Source organism: Propithecus coquereli, unplaced genomic scaffold (genome assembly GCF_000956105.1).
Source record: "Propithecus coquereli isolate 6110/MARCELLA unplaced genomic scaffold, Pcoq_1.0 Scaffold220, whole genome shotgun sequence".
In the NCBI taxonomy this organism is placed as follows: Eukaryota; Metazoa; Chordata; class Mammalia; order Primates; family Indriidae; genus Propithecus; species Propithecus coquereli.
In genome coordinates, this window is record NW_012147190.1 from 561,576 (window position 1) to 577,495 (window position 15,920).

General features: G+C 39.5%; 1 protein-coding gene across 5 annotated transcripts in view; it reads right to left on the bottom strand.

The window, feature by feature from the left end:
* Nucleotides 1-15,920, bottom strand: part of EBF1 (early B-cell factor 1) — a 391,177-nt gene that overhangs the window by 30,915 nt on the left and 344,342 nt on the right. For all 5 annotated transcript variants that reach the window (XM_012644792.1, XM_012644794.1, XM_012644791.1 and 2 more), the window contains one exon: nt 3,926-4,014. In XM_012644792.1, coding sequence (XP_012500246.1) covers nt 3,926-4,014 — 89 coding nt within the window. The remainder of the gene's footprint in view (nt 1-3,925; nt 4,015-15,920) is intronic.

Here is a 15,920-nt window from a genome sequence, read left to right on the forward strand (position 1 = left end):
TAGGTTTGAATCTTAGTTTTCCCATTGCTAGCTGTGATGTCATAGCAAGTCACCAGAACTCTGGGGGCTCTGACTCCTCATCTGAAATGGGGAACACCCGCCGTGCAGGGATTACCAGCCCCTATTTACTGGAGTCATGCTATAGGCTTGGGATACCTTTTTGCATGAATGGTCTCATTAACGCCTATCAACGAGGCTTTGGGGCATCTACTTTGCAAAGGAGAAGCCCGAGGCTTGGGAAATCCAGTCGTACACCAAGTAGTGGATCTGGTTTCCAAAATCCACATCTGTCTGACTTGAGAGCTCACTCTCTTGGTCTCTACGTTCTTAAAAACCTTCAAAATACAGTGCCGGGCACAAGGCAAACGGTTCCCTGATTTCCAGGGTTCATGGCCACCGCGCAGGCTGTCAGCCACGCTCAGGCTCTGCTCTCACTGCCTCTGGGCTAGGGCTTACTGACCACTCGTGAAGACAAGTAACACATTGAAAGGGGGTGGAGACACCTCGGACCTTCAAAACAGAGAGAGCTCCTTGCTCATGTCTCTGGATCACATCACTGCAGCAATCAGCATCTCAGGATTTCTGATCCTCCCTACCTCTAAATTATAAGAAAAGTCAATCTTGACCCCAAAGTTGGTCCTCTGTTCCCCCCACTCCTGCCAGGATCCAGAGAGGAAGGCAAAACTGTATGAAACGACCTAACGCTGTGATTTATAAACCTTAGCCCGCCTTTCTCTGTGTGTATATGAAAAAGGAAACCAAAAAACATCTGGGGTCAGCATAATTATAGTATTTTAAATTTGTGTGTACAGCAACTATCACTGATGGTGATTTTCAGGGACAAAATAATGTGCAGAGAAGGAGTCTTCTTGCTCCTGTTTTCCCCTTTGGTAACTGGGAATGATGTCTGCCTTCCCAACTTCTCTCACAAGAGGGGCTCCAATAAAACAAAGCATGTCCAAGTTTTTTGAACAAACACAAGCCTGTATACAAAGGCATATTATTATGGAAAGCTGTCTGCTTGGTCTTTGGAACAGTTTCATTTGACAGAATATGTGGGTGGTTGTATGAATCTAGCTTTGTCTATTCACAAACACATGGGTTTAATAAAGTGGAGTTTGTTTTTTAAGGTGTGTGGTCCACAGCTCACTGAAACACTCCTGTCTGACAAATACTGACCATGATTCTAAGAAAGGCGGAGCCCATTTGTATCCCCCTAACAATGGACAGCAGGAGTATAAATCTCCCAAGTCCACAAGAATACCTTGTGCTGGCTCCATCCGCCACTTCCTGACCCTGCCCTTGAACTCTAACTCCACCTTAACATTCAAAGCCAAGAGGACAGCCGCTCAGCTCTGAGTCACACTGAGAGCTTCCTGGGGTGGGCTCTGGCCGGGCCTGCATGGTCAAGTGGCTAGAGGCAAGCTGTGGAGTGTTTCCTTAACACACAAACCCATTGTGTCCTTGATTACTCTTCCCAAACCCAGGAGAAAAGGGCTGGGAATTTCACCATCAGGCCATCAGGGACAAAGCGACACGTGCCTATGCTATTTGTTCAACGTTTCTGAACATAACGTGCAACCATAAAAATGTTTTCCAAAAGTAAGTACACAAAACTCACCCCTAGATTCCATTTCTCTCCTTTCCTTACAAATAAGAAAAGTACTGCCTGGCTTCCTTAGATCTCAACCATTAAACCAGATTTGTCTTCTATTTTTCAATAAATATCTTTAGAGTGGCAACTATGGGCCAGATGCTATGCCACAGGCACCCATGGGATTGCCTCTCTTTATCCTTACATGATCCCTGTGAAATTGGCATGGTATTATTCCCATTTTGTAGGTGAAGAAACAGAGGCACAGAAGATAAATCACGTACCCAACTGCTCACCAGGATTAGGATTCCCTGCTCTGCAGACTGGATGCAAGAGCTCTCAGAAGCAAGAATCCCATTCTCACTCAACCAGCAAATAATCACAGCTACCTTTTTGATGAGTGCTAAACAAGTGATTAAAATAACAACCTGACAAGGTAGGAAATATCACCATCTCCATTTGACAGATAAGGAAACCGAGGCACAGAGAAGTAAAGGATTTTGACTTAGGTTGCACAGCTAAGTGGCCAAGCTCTGAGTCCAATCTGAGACTCTCCTAAACACATCCAGGGGACCCTAGAGATCAAATGCTAAGTAAATGCTAAAAATGAAGTGAAGATAATTCCCAAATGGGAAGAATCTGGCATTGTGCCCATGCCTTTGTTCTAGCACGAAGATAGCTAAGGCCCTGACCATTAGGTAGACACACATCATTTATACCATTGTGCTATAAAATTACCAGTTTGTCCCACAGAAAATGCTCAGGAGCTAACTTTTTGCTAGGCAGAGGAACCTAATGGCAAATCTCTCCCCAAAACATCCATGCTGCAAAAGGGGACTGCTGTTCATTATTATAGTTAGATTATTTATCTAAGTCAGGGTGGAAGGGAACAGGGAAGGACCTGCAAGATGGAGGCCCTTTCAAAGATAAGGATGTGAATAAACACACAACACATCCTGTGATACCTTCCTCGGGTGAAATGCTTTCAAAAAGTTTTTGCCAAGGGGAATAGCACTGCAGTTCTGGGAAGCTGAAGGCTGAGACTGAAGGTCGGTGGTCCTTGCCCCCCAAGGTCAAGGTAGAGGACAGATGCCTGTGCTCATCACAGACCTTCTTCTCTGAGGCGGTGGTGCCCTCCTCTGTCCCGCACATCTGTGCATCGGCCTGAGGGGCAGCTCTCTCCTGGCCAGGGCCTGTTCCGACAGGGTCTCTGCCTTCAAGGGCAGCCAGCACACAGGTGGCCTCATCCCCCAAAGAGGTTCACTGAGCTAGGAAGGACGGCAACTTCATTTTTCTAAGTGTTTTACAAGAATAATATGGATCTAGAAATGACATCTCTCTAGACTTACTGTGGCAAGAAAAAGGACCTCAAAACTACCATTTAATTTAATAGTTTTCACTTGCTACGCAAGTGAAATTTCATTTTGCTGTCAGCAAACAATGAATGGTAACACAACTAATTCTGTACTTTGAACTTCTTTAGCATGTAACTGTTCTCTCCTCTGAGTCCTCACAGAATAGTCATTGCATGTTTGTTAAATGTCCTATTTCATTTTCGGTTACAATCCGTTGTGTTTGGCAATCTCTCCCATATAGAGCCCAAATTCCTCAGGTGCAGAGTTGGGGAATGTCCCCGACTTTCACAAGTACACAGGCATCAATAACAGTTTCCTTCTCTCTGGATTGTCCGTTAGTGACATATTGCTGTATGACTTATATTACTCTGGCTTGAATTTTTGTTTAATTTCTCACATATTTGTGCCTTATTTCCCAAATGGGTAGGATGCCCCAGGAGGAAAGAGCCTGTACTCTCTTCCCAGTTTCAAGATCAACCAATATGTTTTCTTTTGAGCTCTAACTCTTCTCCCTGCATTGGGGATAAGTCTAGATCCTCATGTAGGTGGAAATTTGATGTTCCTTTTCCTTTTGAGAATTGATGATGTAGTGATTAAATAGCCCAGCCTCTGGAGCCACTGCTGTAGAGGTTTGAATCTCAATTTAGCAATTTACACACTGTGTGCCTTTGGGCAAATTATTTAATCTCTCTTTGCTTCATTATTTTCTTCTTTAAAACAGGAGTGGTAATAGTACCAACTTCAGAGGGTTGTTGAGAGGATAAAATGACATAATAATGTAAAAATAAGCACAGCGTTGCCTGGCACATAAGTGCTCGCTACTTTTATTATTGCTTATCTTATAGCCCCAAACACACAAGGCACAAAAATATGAGTTGCTGATCTATGAACACATTTTTATCAGATGCAGAGTTTTCTGCCAGTCACTCAAGTCCAAGTTTCCAGAGACCATAACCCAAAAAGCAGGTATCCTGACCTTTGGCAAACGCTCAGGGTCGCCAGGGTGCCGGGGAATGACCTTCTGTAACCTCTGGAAACCGTAATCGATGGTGGGTTCATTGAGCGCTGCAATGAAGAAGTCACACAATTAGAACACTTTCAGGAAATAAAGCAGAACATGATTTGAAATACTGACAGTGTGGAAATAACTGGAAAGTCCAACATTTCATTGATACTTTTGAATTAGATCATCAAATGATGATATGAATAATCTCTTTGCTGAACATTGTCACTATCTACTTCTGCTGTTTACCACAGTGGGGAATGACTTACCCAAAAGAACATTAGGAACAGGCCTTGAACGCTGCTCCTCTGGCCAAATTCTATATTCCTTACATTATCATAACTAGAAAGTAAAATGGTATTTGATGTGAGGTTTTAGGATTCACTTTAGTTCAGTAAGTCAGGTAAAAAATACTCAACGGTCTACACACTGCAAACAGCAAGAGAATTAAAAGTACCTGCTTAACTGCAAAACCCCTAATGGACTCAGCTGATATAATAAATATCTCAGCGCCTTCTCTGCAATTAAGCATGCAACAAAATGGTAAGGGCAGAGGAGTGGGGTGGGTCTTCCAGGTGTGGAAAGCCTGTGCCACCATTGACAGAGTCCGCAAAGAGATAGGTACTGAAAATGCCCTTGATTCAAAACCCTCACATCTAAAATGCTAGATCCACTCATCAATATGGATATTATTTCAAGAAAAAGACCAACCTCTGCTCTGTGGAGTACTAGCTTAGAGTAGCTGAGTCTCCAGGAATAATTCTTAAAAAGACTAAAAGAAGAGCAAACCTGTAATATTTGGAACCAATGGGTCTAATTTTGCCCACGTTGACTCTTCAAAGCACCCTTCAATTAAACACAGTAAAAGTGGACACCGGTCTATCATTTTCAAAATTCCTCCCTGGGATAGGAAATATCTTTAGCCTTTCTTATGTGAAAAGATGGCAGCCCCATCCTCTACCATATCCTCCATATCTCAAATAATGGGTAGGTGGGTGGTTTTTAAAATTTCTTTTCTTTTGTTTTTTAGCCTAACCAAAGTGTTCAACCACATATTTTCTCCCATACGGAATAAAAAGACAGTCTTTGTAGTTCTGACATTTAGCTATACATTAGAAAACAAGTTGCCACATGCTTTACTTAAAATGCATTTCCATTAACCTAAATTTTAAAAGTAAGATTCATACTAGTACTAACTTTAAAAAACTGTATTAAATTCAAATAGGTCCCAAGGCTAATGGAAGCAATTTGTATACCAACCCAAACTGACTGGCCCACTTTTCAAAATACAGGTATGATAATCTTGTGGTTTTAAAAGGACATTTAAATTGAAAGACTGTGAATTTAGTACATAATTATACCAATAGAACCCTTTAACTTGTCAACTTATAAATCTAAAAGGCTATCAATCATTTCTAAAGAGGAAATAAACCTTAAAATTCCTTGATTGACAGTGCTTACTTTTTATGTAAGAAAAAAAGGGGGGGGGGAAGGCTGCATAAAGTGGCCAGAAATCCATTTACAAAAGTACATTGTTTTACATAGGTGAGTAAAAAGCCAATAATTACACCTCCAAAAGACACATAAATCAGAGTAAGTACTTTTTCCTCACTTGTATATTTTAAGTTAGAATGAACTTCAGGTAACTTTTTATTAAAAAGATTTTTTTCCCCAAATGTAATGCTTATTGAAGTCATTAATAGAGTAGCATTTTCATTTAAGATAATGTAATCATTTTTGCAAATATGAGATTTAGCCAACCCTCCCCCCTTTCCAAACAGTAAACTTCCAACCTGTCTCTTGTGGAAATTAACCAAAATTATACCCAGGTGTACAAGATCTCTCTATCTATACTAGTATATAAGTTAAGGCACAATATTTATTATTCCTCCCATTTTATGAATTACTTTCTAAACCCTCGAGAAGAATTCTTTTTTCAAATTAGACTTGTAGAGAAAAAGCCATAGAATTCTTTATGTAGGAAAAAGCTGTTACTCATAAAATCCACGGTATTTAATCAAGAAATGCATAAGAGAGACAGGAATGAGCACTGAGGTTTAAGTTATCTATCATATCCACCCCCCACCCATAATGCTAATCGCTAACAAAAATGTTTAACCATAAATAGTAGCTTTAGACAATTAAATGTATCATTTAAATATCTGAAAACATAATTCAGCATTCTGAAAATTCTAATTCTTGGTTTTATTTTTCAGTCTAAGCCACCAATAAAATTTGAATTGCTGACCCAACCCTTCAACATTTGCATAAATGGATTCGTATTGTGTGTGGAAACCCATGGTTGTTAATTGAATGACTGTCTAATGTATTGGGGGGAGGATGTGTTTTTCCGGCTATGTGGCCAACTCACAATAGAATGGCTGACATTTAATATCAGCAATTAAAAGAACTAATTCAAACATCATATGGAACTAATAGCTAAAGAGCAGAGGAGAAGTCATTCTGCTGCCACAAAGAGTAATTGAATTAGACATATTAAACTCATTATTCAAAGAAAAATAAGCATCTACTCTATGGAAGTATACCATGAGAGGGGAAATATTTAAAATAGTAAGGCAAAGGCTTTTAATTTATTTCCTATGCCTTTATGATTTGCTCTCTGCTCATATTTTTAAATATGTTAACCTGCCCTCAAGATAAATATTGAATATTACAGTGGAATTGTCCAGTGCTGTAGACAAAGCTAACTGTGCTAAATTCAAAGGAAACTGATGATTTCTCTGATTGCATTGACTAGAGAAAAAAATGAAAGTGATTACTGAATAGGAGGGGACATCTGATAAAGATTGTTACTTAACCCCCCTAAAAAAAATTAAATGAAATATCTGGGGAAGGGGATGGTTAAATTATGGCATTCCTATGGAGTAGAATATGATGCAGTCCTCAAAAGCAATGTCACAGAAAAAAGCATTTACTGACATAATAGATTGCTAAGTTAAAAAGAAGATTACAGGAGCATATGTACAATATGGTTACTTTATTTAAACAAACATATGTGGAATAAAGGAAATGTGTTTGTGTATAAAGTGCCAAACAGTAGTTGTTTCTAAGTGGTGGGTCTTAAAGTGCTTTTCTTCCTCCTCTGTGCTGTGCATTTTCTACATTTTCCACAATGCACTTACATTATTTTTATAATCAGAGAAAAAAGTTAAGAGCAAGAGATTGTTGGTGAGATGGAATTTGACCTGCTTGTATAAAGTAATGACATAAGAAACTATGCTTTAAAAGGGGTCTGTATACCCTTTAATAACCTTACATAGGTTATTAAAGACCATAAGAAAAATAAGTAGTATACTTTTGGCCAGTTGTATAAATATGTGACTATTCATAAACTCTCCAAAAATCAACAGAGAGGGTAACGGGGAGGAATCATAAAGAATGGTATATTTATTTCATCAGTGGGGGTAGTCGTACCTTAGGGACATACATCTACTCTGCAAGAATGTAATATAAAGTTAATCCTTCAACAAAGTGACCTCATTGTACTCAAGTGCAGGGCTCAGGGAACACCAGAAAGAAATGGGAATAATCAATTTTTTTCCCTTCAAACTTGGGACAATTCTGAGAATCTGGTAGAGGGAAAAAAAAACTTAATTGGGCATAATTAGCCACAAATAAAGAAGCATGAGCATCTTAGGTTGAAAAAAGAAAAACAGATGAAGCTATAAACTGCAAAAGGAACGGAATGGCGAGAACAGCTTGTGTGGCCCCGCTTCCAACAGCCAGTCCACACTCTCCGAAAAGGGTTTCAGAGGGTGTCACCCTAAACCAGTCAGGGGTGGTAATGGAACAAGGAAGGATCACAGGTTTAGAAAAATCTCTTATCCCAGATAGAAAAGCCCCCCAAAGCTTAAATCATCAGAATAAAATAGGACCAATGTATGCATTTTAAAATTCCTAAAAATATTAAATTATCCATTTATTCAGTAATCATTTTTAGTGCCTACCATGTGTTCACTGGGTGGCATTTGTAGGAATGAACTGTTTTCTGTCACAACACCATAAGCCCTAAAAAACAAACTTTCTGAAAGGTGCACACAATCCAACCCAAAGCCACAGACGCAACACTCCGACTGCAGAGCTGGGACGTAGCTGGGCGTCTCACTGCCAGGCTGCCGTCCTGCTCAGGAGCCCATCCTCTTGTCTTTCTCATCATCACCCCCCCTGCTCCCACTTCTGACAAAGTCTCCACTGAGGGTCTCACTACACTTAATGGGGACACATGAATTTAAAGTGTGATCAGGCCATCAGGGAGCCACAAACAATTGAATTCGGGATGTTTTTCACTGTCCTTCAAACTCATTTACTGGTAGATACGTAGTTACCGAATAAGCTTGGTAGGCCCTCAAGGAGCTGTGTACCACGTATTGGAGGACATCGGAAACTTCCCTGTAAACACATAAAAAGCAAGATCAAATGTTCCTACCCAGGAGAACAAGCTTGCAGAGCAGATGTCTCAGCTGCGATTTCAGAAGGGCCCTCCTCTTGCCCAGAGCTACGAGGTGATACTGGGAATGGTAGGATATAGGTGCTGTGTGCATGGGGATGGCATTTCAACTGTATCGGAGTTATTACTTTTGAAAAAGTAAAAGCTGATTAAATGGTTAAAAAAAAAAACCTGAACTGTCTCATCTGGCTTTAAGCTAGGTCTGCTTATAAAAGACGTTAGGATCCTTCCCAGTCCCATCATCTCAGACTCCCCCAAAGGAAACCAGTAGCTTTCTATTCTGGACCAGTCTCTACTGAGCCTTTCTCCTTTCTCACCTTCAACTCAGGTGCTGGTCAAGACAGAACAGCTCTGGTCATAAAAAGCTATTATATTATCTCTAATGTTCTAGTGTTCATGCAGCATGAAATGCTGTATGCAAAGAAAATCTAGATAATACAACTAGATTTTATGCATTAATACTAATCACAAGATTACAAAATTCAATTTAAAACATCTAGTAATGAGTAAATTCTAACCAAATATATATGTGGCTCTTTCATATCCTTAGTGTCTCTCTCTCTCCCTCCCTCTCTCTCTCTCTCTTTTAAGAAATCCACTTCACAAACACATCAAATAAAAGAAACTCTCTTTAAGGAGATTTATCTGTAAAGTAAAATCAGGTAGTCAAGATGAATGCATTCTCAGTTATGAAAATTGATTTCTCTCTTTTTGGAGTTTCCTTTTAAAGAAATCACTCCTCCCGCCATTCTCCTTAACTTCTTGAAGACTTATTCCAGGAAACAATGGAAATGTGAGGCCGAGAGTTCTGTTCCCAAACACCAGGGGAAAGTGCTCGGGGTGCCATTCCAACCCTGGCTCACAGAGTTCCCTGCTTTTATAGCCCAGCGACTCACTGCGGTGCTTTAACATATTTCTGGAGTTTTAATTTCCTTTTTTTAATGATTGTGTGACATGATGTCATTTTGACTGGAAATAAAAAGAAATGCAGATATTAGGAAGGCAATATTAATATTCTATTGCCATTTAATGTCCAAACAAATATCTAGACTCTATGCCAAGTAATAAATAAAACCTCATAGCAGAGGCAATGATAAAACTAGCACCTGGGTCTCCAAGCTTCCCTGGTGAATACTCTATATTTGAACTAAAGGAGTAACAGCAGAGCATTTCCCTCCAAGGCAGATCCATTCTGGGCACGAGAGTTATTACATATGTGTTAGGCAGATCCTTTTTGTTCCATAATGGCCCCATTTTTCCCTCAGTCACTAAATTAACAACCAGAGGTAAACAATAAAACAGCAAGTTATCTTCGCAAACCTATCTTTAAGACTGACTCTAAAATATATAAACCGAAAAATCAACCAGAAACCTAAACAAGAGCCAGAAATACAGTTCAGGAGGAAATTTGTTGCACTTTCAGCCATTTGGATATTTCATTACCCGCCTAGATGTTTACCGCACAAATGGCATGCCAGGCTCGCTTCTTCCGTGGAAGAGACACACTTCCTACAGCCAAAACCTACAACTGAATCACTGCAAGTGGAGCTCCTGCTTTCGGTGTGAAAGGCTTTTAAAGCCTGGTGCCCCAGCCTCAGGAGCGAGTGAGAGCCAGGACAGCTTGAGGAGCAGAGCTCTCCGAACCACAGAAAGCTGTGCCTTTCTGCAACAGGAAGGGTGTCAAGATGAAGCCAACATGAACAGAGTTAACCAAGAGAGGAGGCAAAGGAAAATTTCCAAACTGTCTTTTAACGTGCCCTGACTTCCTATTTGTAGTCTTCGAATCTCTTGATGTGCGGTAACAACTTTGGGACTCACAAATCAAGCAAAGGCAGTGATGCCTCTACCACAGGCACAGTCAGAGGTATCAGGTGCCTTGAGTGGCTAAGTCCTCTTTACAAAGAGTGGAGCCCAAGGCAACGTGCAAAGCAAAGACAGAAGAGAGAAAGTGCACCAGAAAGCGGACAGCCCAGCAGGATGAAACAAGGCAGGGGCTCCATCTCAGACAGACTGAGATGGAAGACCCTGAGGACTGAAGCTCAGAACGCAAAGAGCTTGCACATGTCTGAAAATTAATAACACTTCAAGAAGTAAAAGCAATGAAGAGGAGGAAGAAGGAATTAAGAGTGACTTGCTTTTGTTTTTCAAAAGGAAATTGCTTTACTGTTTTTCTAAATCTAAAAGTAATACGTTATTATGTAAACAATTTTTCAAAAGAGGGAAAAGGCCCATAATACCCCCACTCATGTATAAGCAGTATTCATATTTTAGTATTTATGCTTTCAGGCATTTTCACAATTCTGTTTTATATAAATATAGATTATATACATATTTAGATCCACCTCATTCTTTCTGAGGATTGTAGCATATTATACTATATGGATGGACATAATTTATGTAACAAATCCCTATTAATGGGTATGTAAAGTTTTTCCCAAAATTTTCACTGACTTAAGAAGTGCTATAATGAATAAGACTCAGGATAAATTTCTGCATAAAAGAATATGCACATTTCAAGTCTTTCGAGATATAATATGTATCTCTTTCATAACTATCCTTCATAAAACTTATGCCAATTTACATTTTGCCAGGTTACTTTCAAAGGTGCCTGCAAAAGAAAACTAATTCTTAAGATTTTGCATCTTGAACTCACTTATTCTTTAAGTTACAAGAACCTCTAAAGATTGCAGATGTTAACAATCCACAATGATTCCTTGTAGAGGTGTCATTTTAAACATACCCTGAGGTCATGTAAGATCCTTTTCCAGTTATATCAAAGTGCTTTACAGAAATCATCTCATTTGTAATATGCCCTTGACATAAATGTTAAAAATTATTACTCCCAATTCAAAAGTGGGAAACTGAGGAACAGAAAACTGGTTGCATAAATTAGTACAGAAACCTCATTATTTATTTTTTTACAGTGCTTTGCTTACTATTCTAAGATGACTATTTTATTTTAATATTAATGAACCTCAATTTGCAGCATATTGACAAGTCCTGCTACCCAACCAATTAAACTGCTCCTTTTTAACTATATATGTGTTAAACAAAATTCCAGCACTAACAGGAATCTTGGTGCTCAGACTCCTGACTTTATACAGAAGAACAAGCCACTCAATGGCCCAATTTCTTTACTCAAAGCTCATCATGTCAACAAACACAAACCTTTTGGGGAGGCCACCCTGGTGTTTTAAACTTGCCCCACAAATGATCAAGAAACTGTGTTTTCTGTCTCATCAAGTTCTCCTTATAGGTTGAAACCTGTAAGGAGCAGACAAGGCTGATTTGTCTTTTGAGAAAACAGAGACACACAATGCTGTCTATGAGATACACTAAACCCATTTATTTCATACCACGACCAGTTGGTATTTTCTAGAAGATCGTTGGAGAGAAGTTACTGGCAGAAGTGGAGCATCTCTTCTTGAACAGACCCCCTGTCCTTGCCCCGGAGGGTTACACTCTATCTAAAATGGGAAGTAGGTGAACTTATAATAATTAGAAAAAACTGTACTGCTCTCTAATTGTAATAAGGTTGATGGGGAAAGTTGCCCCTGTTACCGTGGACGATGTGTTCTGAAGAGCATGGCCTTCCAGGAGACTTAATTTAGATTTCCAAATTTGATCCAAGTTTAAAACCAAAATTAAGTCCCTCAAGCAAATAGAGGCTTAATCTTCGTGATTTTTTTTTTTTTTTGGCCTTCCAATCTTTTCATTTTGAATTTTTTTTTTAATTTGGATCATTTGTGATTAGGTTTCAAAGCCAGATTTATTCCTTGAAACAGAAAGAGAAGGATGATTTTCGCTGTGTAATGGATGACAGTGTTTAAATATTGAAGACCATCATACTCTATCTTTCTTTCTTAACATTTAAAGATAAATCCATAATTCTCTTCCCTACTGGCATATCTTCTGATATAACAAGAGTAATATTACTTCTATAATTGTTCTTCAGATTTCTTCCCAAAGAGTTTTGACAATAACTGTTATTGAGGGGTAAAATCACCCAGCCTGTCTGATAAACATGTTTTCTTACGTTCCCACCCCAGCGAGTGCTTTGACACCGTACTTTTATCATCCAGTGTGTGTTCAGAATGAGCTTAGAACAGCAATTGCCGGGAATAGGCAGGCGATAAACCGCATTGATTTAACACATCTTGTTTTCAATCATGCTTGGATTTTCTGAGCACGCATTTTTCCTGTACTCCGGCTTGTAGCTTTTATCTGACGAGCTGATCCCTTTTCACTGGAAAATGAAAAGGTCGCACAATAAGACACGGTTTACTGGAACTTGAACACGCACCAGGGAAAGTATTTTAGATAAATACTGTCAGACATAGTGGAGCTGAATTTCAACAACACAATTGCTAAACAACAATACTTATTACTCTGTAGAATGAGCCTACCAGCAACTTATGACTCTCAGCAGGGGACAGCACCGAGTCAGGCTCCAAAGCCGAGAAACGCTTCTCTGAGCCTCGCGCTAACCAAGCGCGGAGTTCTGGGCTGAGGTCCTACTTCTGATTGTTAATATCACAGTTTTATGAGACAACTCAAAAAATGACTCCCACTGTTCTCATAGTCATTTCCTCTAAAGCAGTGGACAGGTTTCAGAAGAGCTGGGTAATGAAGTTACAGCAGAGCTCTGCAGACAGATTGAGAGGAAAGGAAAAATCCCAAGAAGAGTGAAATAAAAGTGACTCCAAAGAATCCATTAATTCCACTAATAGGAAAGTACTTGGAACTGGGACATATTAAAGGATTAAGTGATTATTTGGAGTCAAGGGGAACTTATAACAAGTACACCATGTAGAGCACTACCTTAGCCTTGTAGATAGGCCTAGGAGTTGTTATCAGCCTAAACTCCAACCTAAATAGCATCTTGATTTAAAATAAATGAAGTCAGCCTTCTTCAGTATTGACCCAACCTAAATGATTATTGTTACAGAGCATCATTATCCTAAGACTCAGCCAGAAAGTCTCCTCTCCCTGAACATTAGTCTAGAACCCTTTCCTCTGGGCCTTAACACACATTCTGACTATACCTTTATTCATTGTCTACTCCAAAGCTTCTCAAGTTTTCTCTGTTTACAGGACCTTGGGCATCTCAGCAATTCTTTCCAAGCATTCCTAAGCCAAAAGAAACGCCCAACAGTTCTGTTTATTAACTCCTTAGGTGCAAACAGCTTAATATTCATGTCCTAACAACTGAGTAGCCATTTCAAAAAACAAAACAATATGAAGAAATTGAAAGAAAAATATAATATTTTTATTTTATTTTAACATACTCGCCACAGCTGACTAATGGGATATGTATTCCTGTTGGGCACCATCCAGCTTCACAAACCCAGAATCAGACTGAGCACTGCGGCCTCATGTTCTACTCCACATTGACTTTCACGTGGCACTTTCTTTTAACCACAGTAACTGCTGACAACCAGCTTCGCAAAGGTATGACACCATGAAAAGGATGCAGGGCAATCTGATGTTGAGCTGTGAACTACCTCAAACTAGTAGTTTGTATGGTATTTGACAAACATGAACTATCCCTGTTTCCCTCAAATTTAAAATATCCCATAGCATCCTTATGAGCTTCCAGGGATACCTTGGTGCATAAGTTTAGGAAACATGGATCCATCCCAAAACAGAGAATTAATTAAAGGCTAAGGTGCTACAAGGATTTATTACATTTATTCATGTGTGTCTTTTCTTATTCTTCTAATAATAACAGTAATAATAATAATAATAACAGCAGCAGCAGCAACAGCTAACACTTACTATGTGTCAACCACTTTATATGGATTAACCTGTCTAACCTCACAACAACCCTATAAGAAGGTACTATTATATTCCCATTATATAGAGAAGAAAACTGAGGCTTGGAAGAGTTCAACACTTTGCCTAAATGCACAGAGTTTATGACCAAAGGGGCAGGGATTCAAACCCAGGCAGCCTGCCTCCAGAGCCTGCTCTGAGCCTCTTTGTTAGAACAGCCAACTCAGGACAACCAAGGGGTCTCCAGAGCAGGAGAGCATGTCTCTAATAAATTCGGTCTCCAGGACTTTTCTTGCTCTCCATCTACCCTTCTATCTATAATCTGTTCTAGTTCTTTTCTTTGTCTCAATTCATATCCCATGCAAACTTTTGTCCCCTACTCCAGACCTCATTGAGTTCCATTTCATCAACAGCACGCTCTCCTTCTCTTCATCCCTGCCCTTTCAGAGTCAGACACAGCTAGATTTTCACCCAGATGACATCATTGACCAGATATGTGTCTTTTGGCCAAAGTCACTTACATTCTCTAAGTCTTCCTCATCTGTAATGTGAAGATTTAATGTGGTACTATTTGTATAGTGATTAGCACATAAATACTAAACAGGCAATTGTTATTGCCATTAATAGAACACCCGCTAAAATACCCACCATGTGCTAGAAATAGGGGCAGGTGTGGGGAATACAGAATTAATTACATGTATATATTCCCTACTTTCAAGGAAGGCCAGAGTCTAGAGGGGCAGAAAGACATAAACAGAATTCTAAAACAATCTGCTAAACGTGACAACATGAGGATGCGATATTTTAACAGAACATCGGGTGTGTTTCACTTGTCCCCGGGGCTAAGCCTTTCCCTCCTCATTTACACTAACTTGAAATTACAGCTCAAAGAATCCCGCCACCTCTGATTCTGAAATATTACCCTGAAATAGAGCTTTATCTGGAGGAGGACATAACCGTTTTAAAACAAATTTAAGCTCTATGAACAAACAGAAATGAAAACAGGTAGGAGACACCTAATTAAGATGGGATTCTTCTCCAGACTTGGGATGTTTTTTATTGCCTAATTAACTAAATAAAATTGGATGCTTGCTGCAGACAAGGCTCTGTGCTTAAGAAGATGAAAAGTAAGAGAGGTACAACACAGTCCAGTGTCCTGTGCATCCCCAGCTGGAGACGACGGAGTTTGAAAAGCTCTTCTAGGCATTGTGCTACAGCCTTGAGGAGTGTATAATCTGGGGTATTGGGGAGGCCTGTAATCAGCTATCCCCAAAGATACAAAACTCTAGCATTACTAATGTACTAATACTGCACTACGCAAAAGAAGGAAAAACTAATTCTCTGTAGTAGAGTCAGGGAAATATTTACCAAAGAGGTCATATTTGAGCTGTGTGGAAGGGATACATAGGATTTTTTTCTACTGAAAAGGGAGGAAAAAGCATTTCAGGAACAACACGAGCTAATGCAGAAAGATATAAGAAGGGTGTGCTCAAATGAGATTGGCTACTCCAGTTGGGGGAGAGCATAGCTTGTATATTGAGAATAAGTGGATGAAGATTAACCATGAGTAACTGTGCTGGCCTTGAGTGCCTTGCTAACAGTAGGTGGGCAACAAGGAGCCATGGATGATTTTCCAATCTGATCTATATTTCAAAGAGATATATGCAGGAGACAAATGAAGGATAGATTTTAAAGTCAGCCCTATTGCAATAATACAAATGGAAA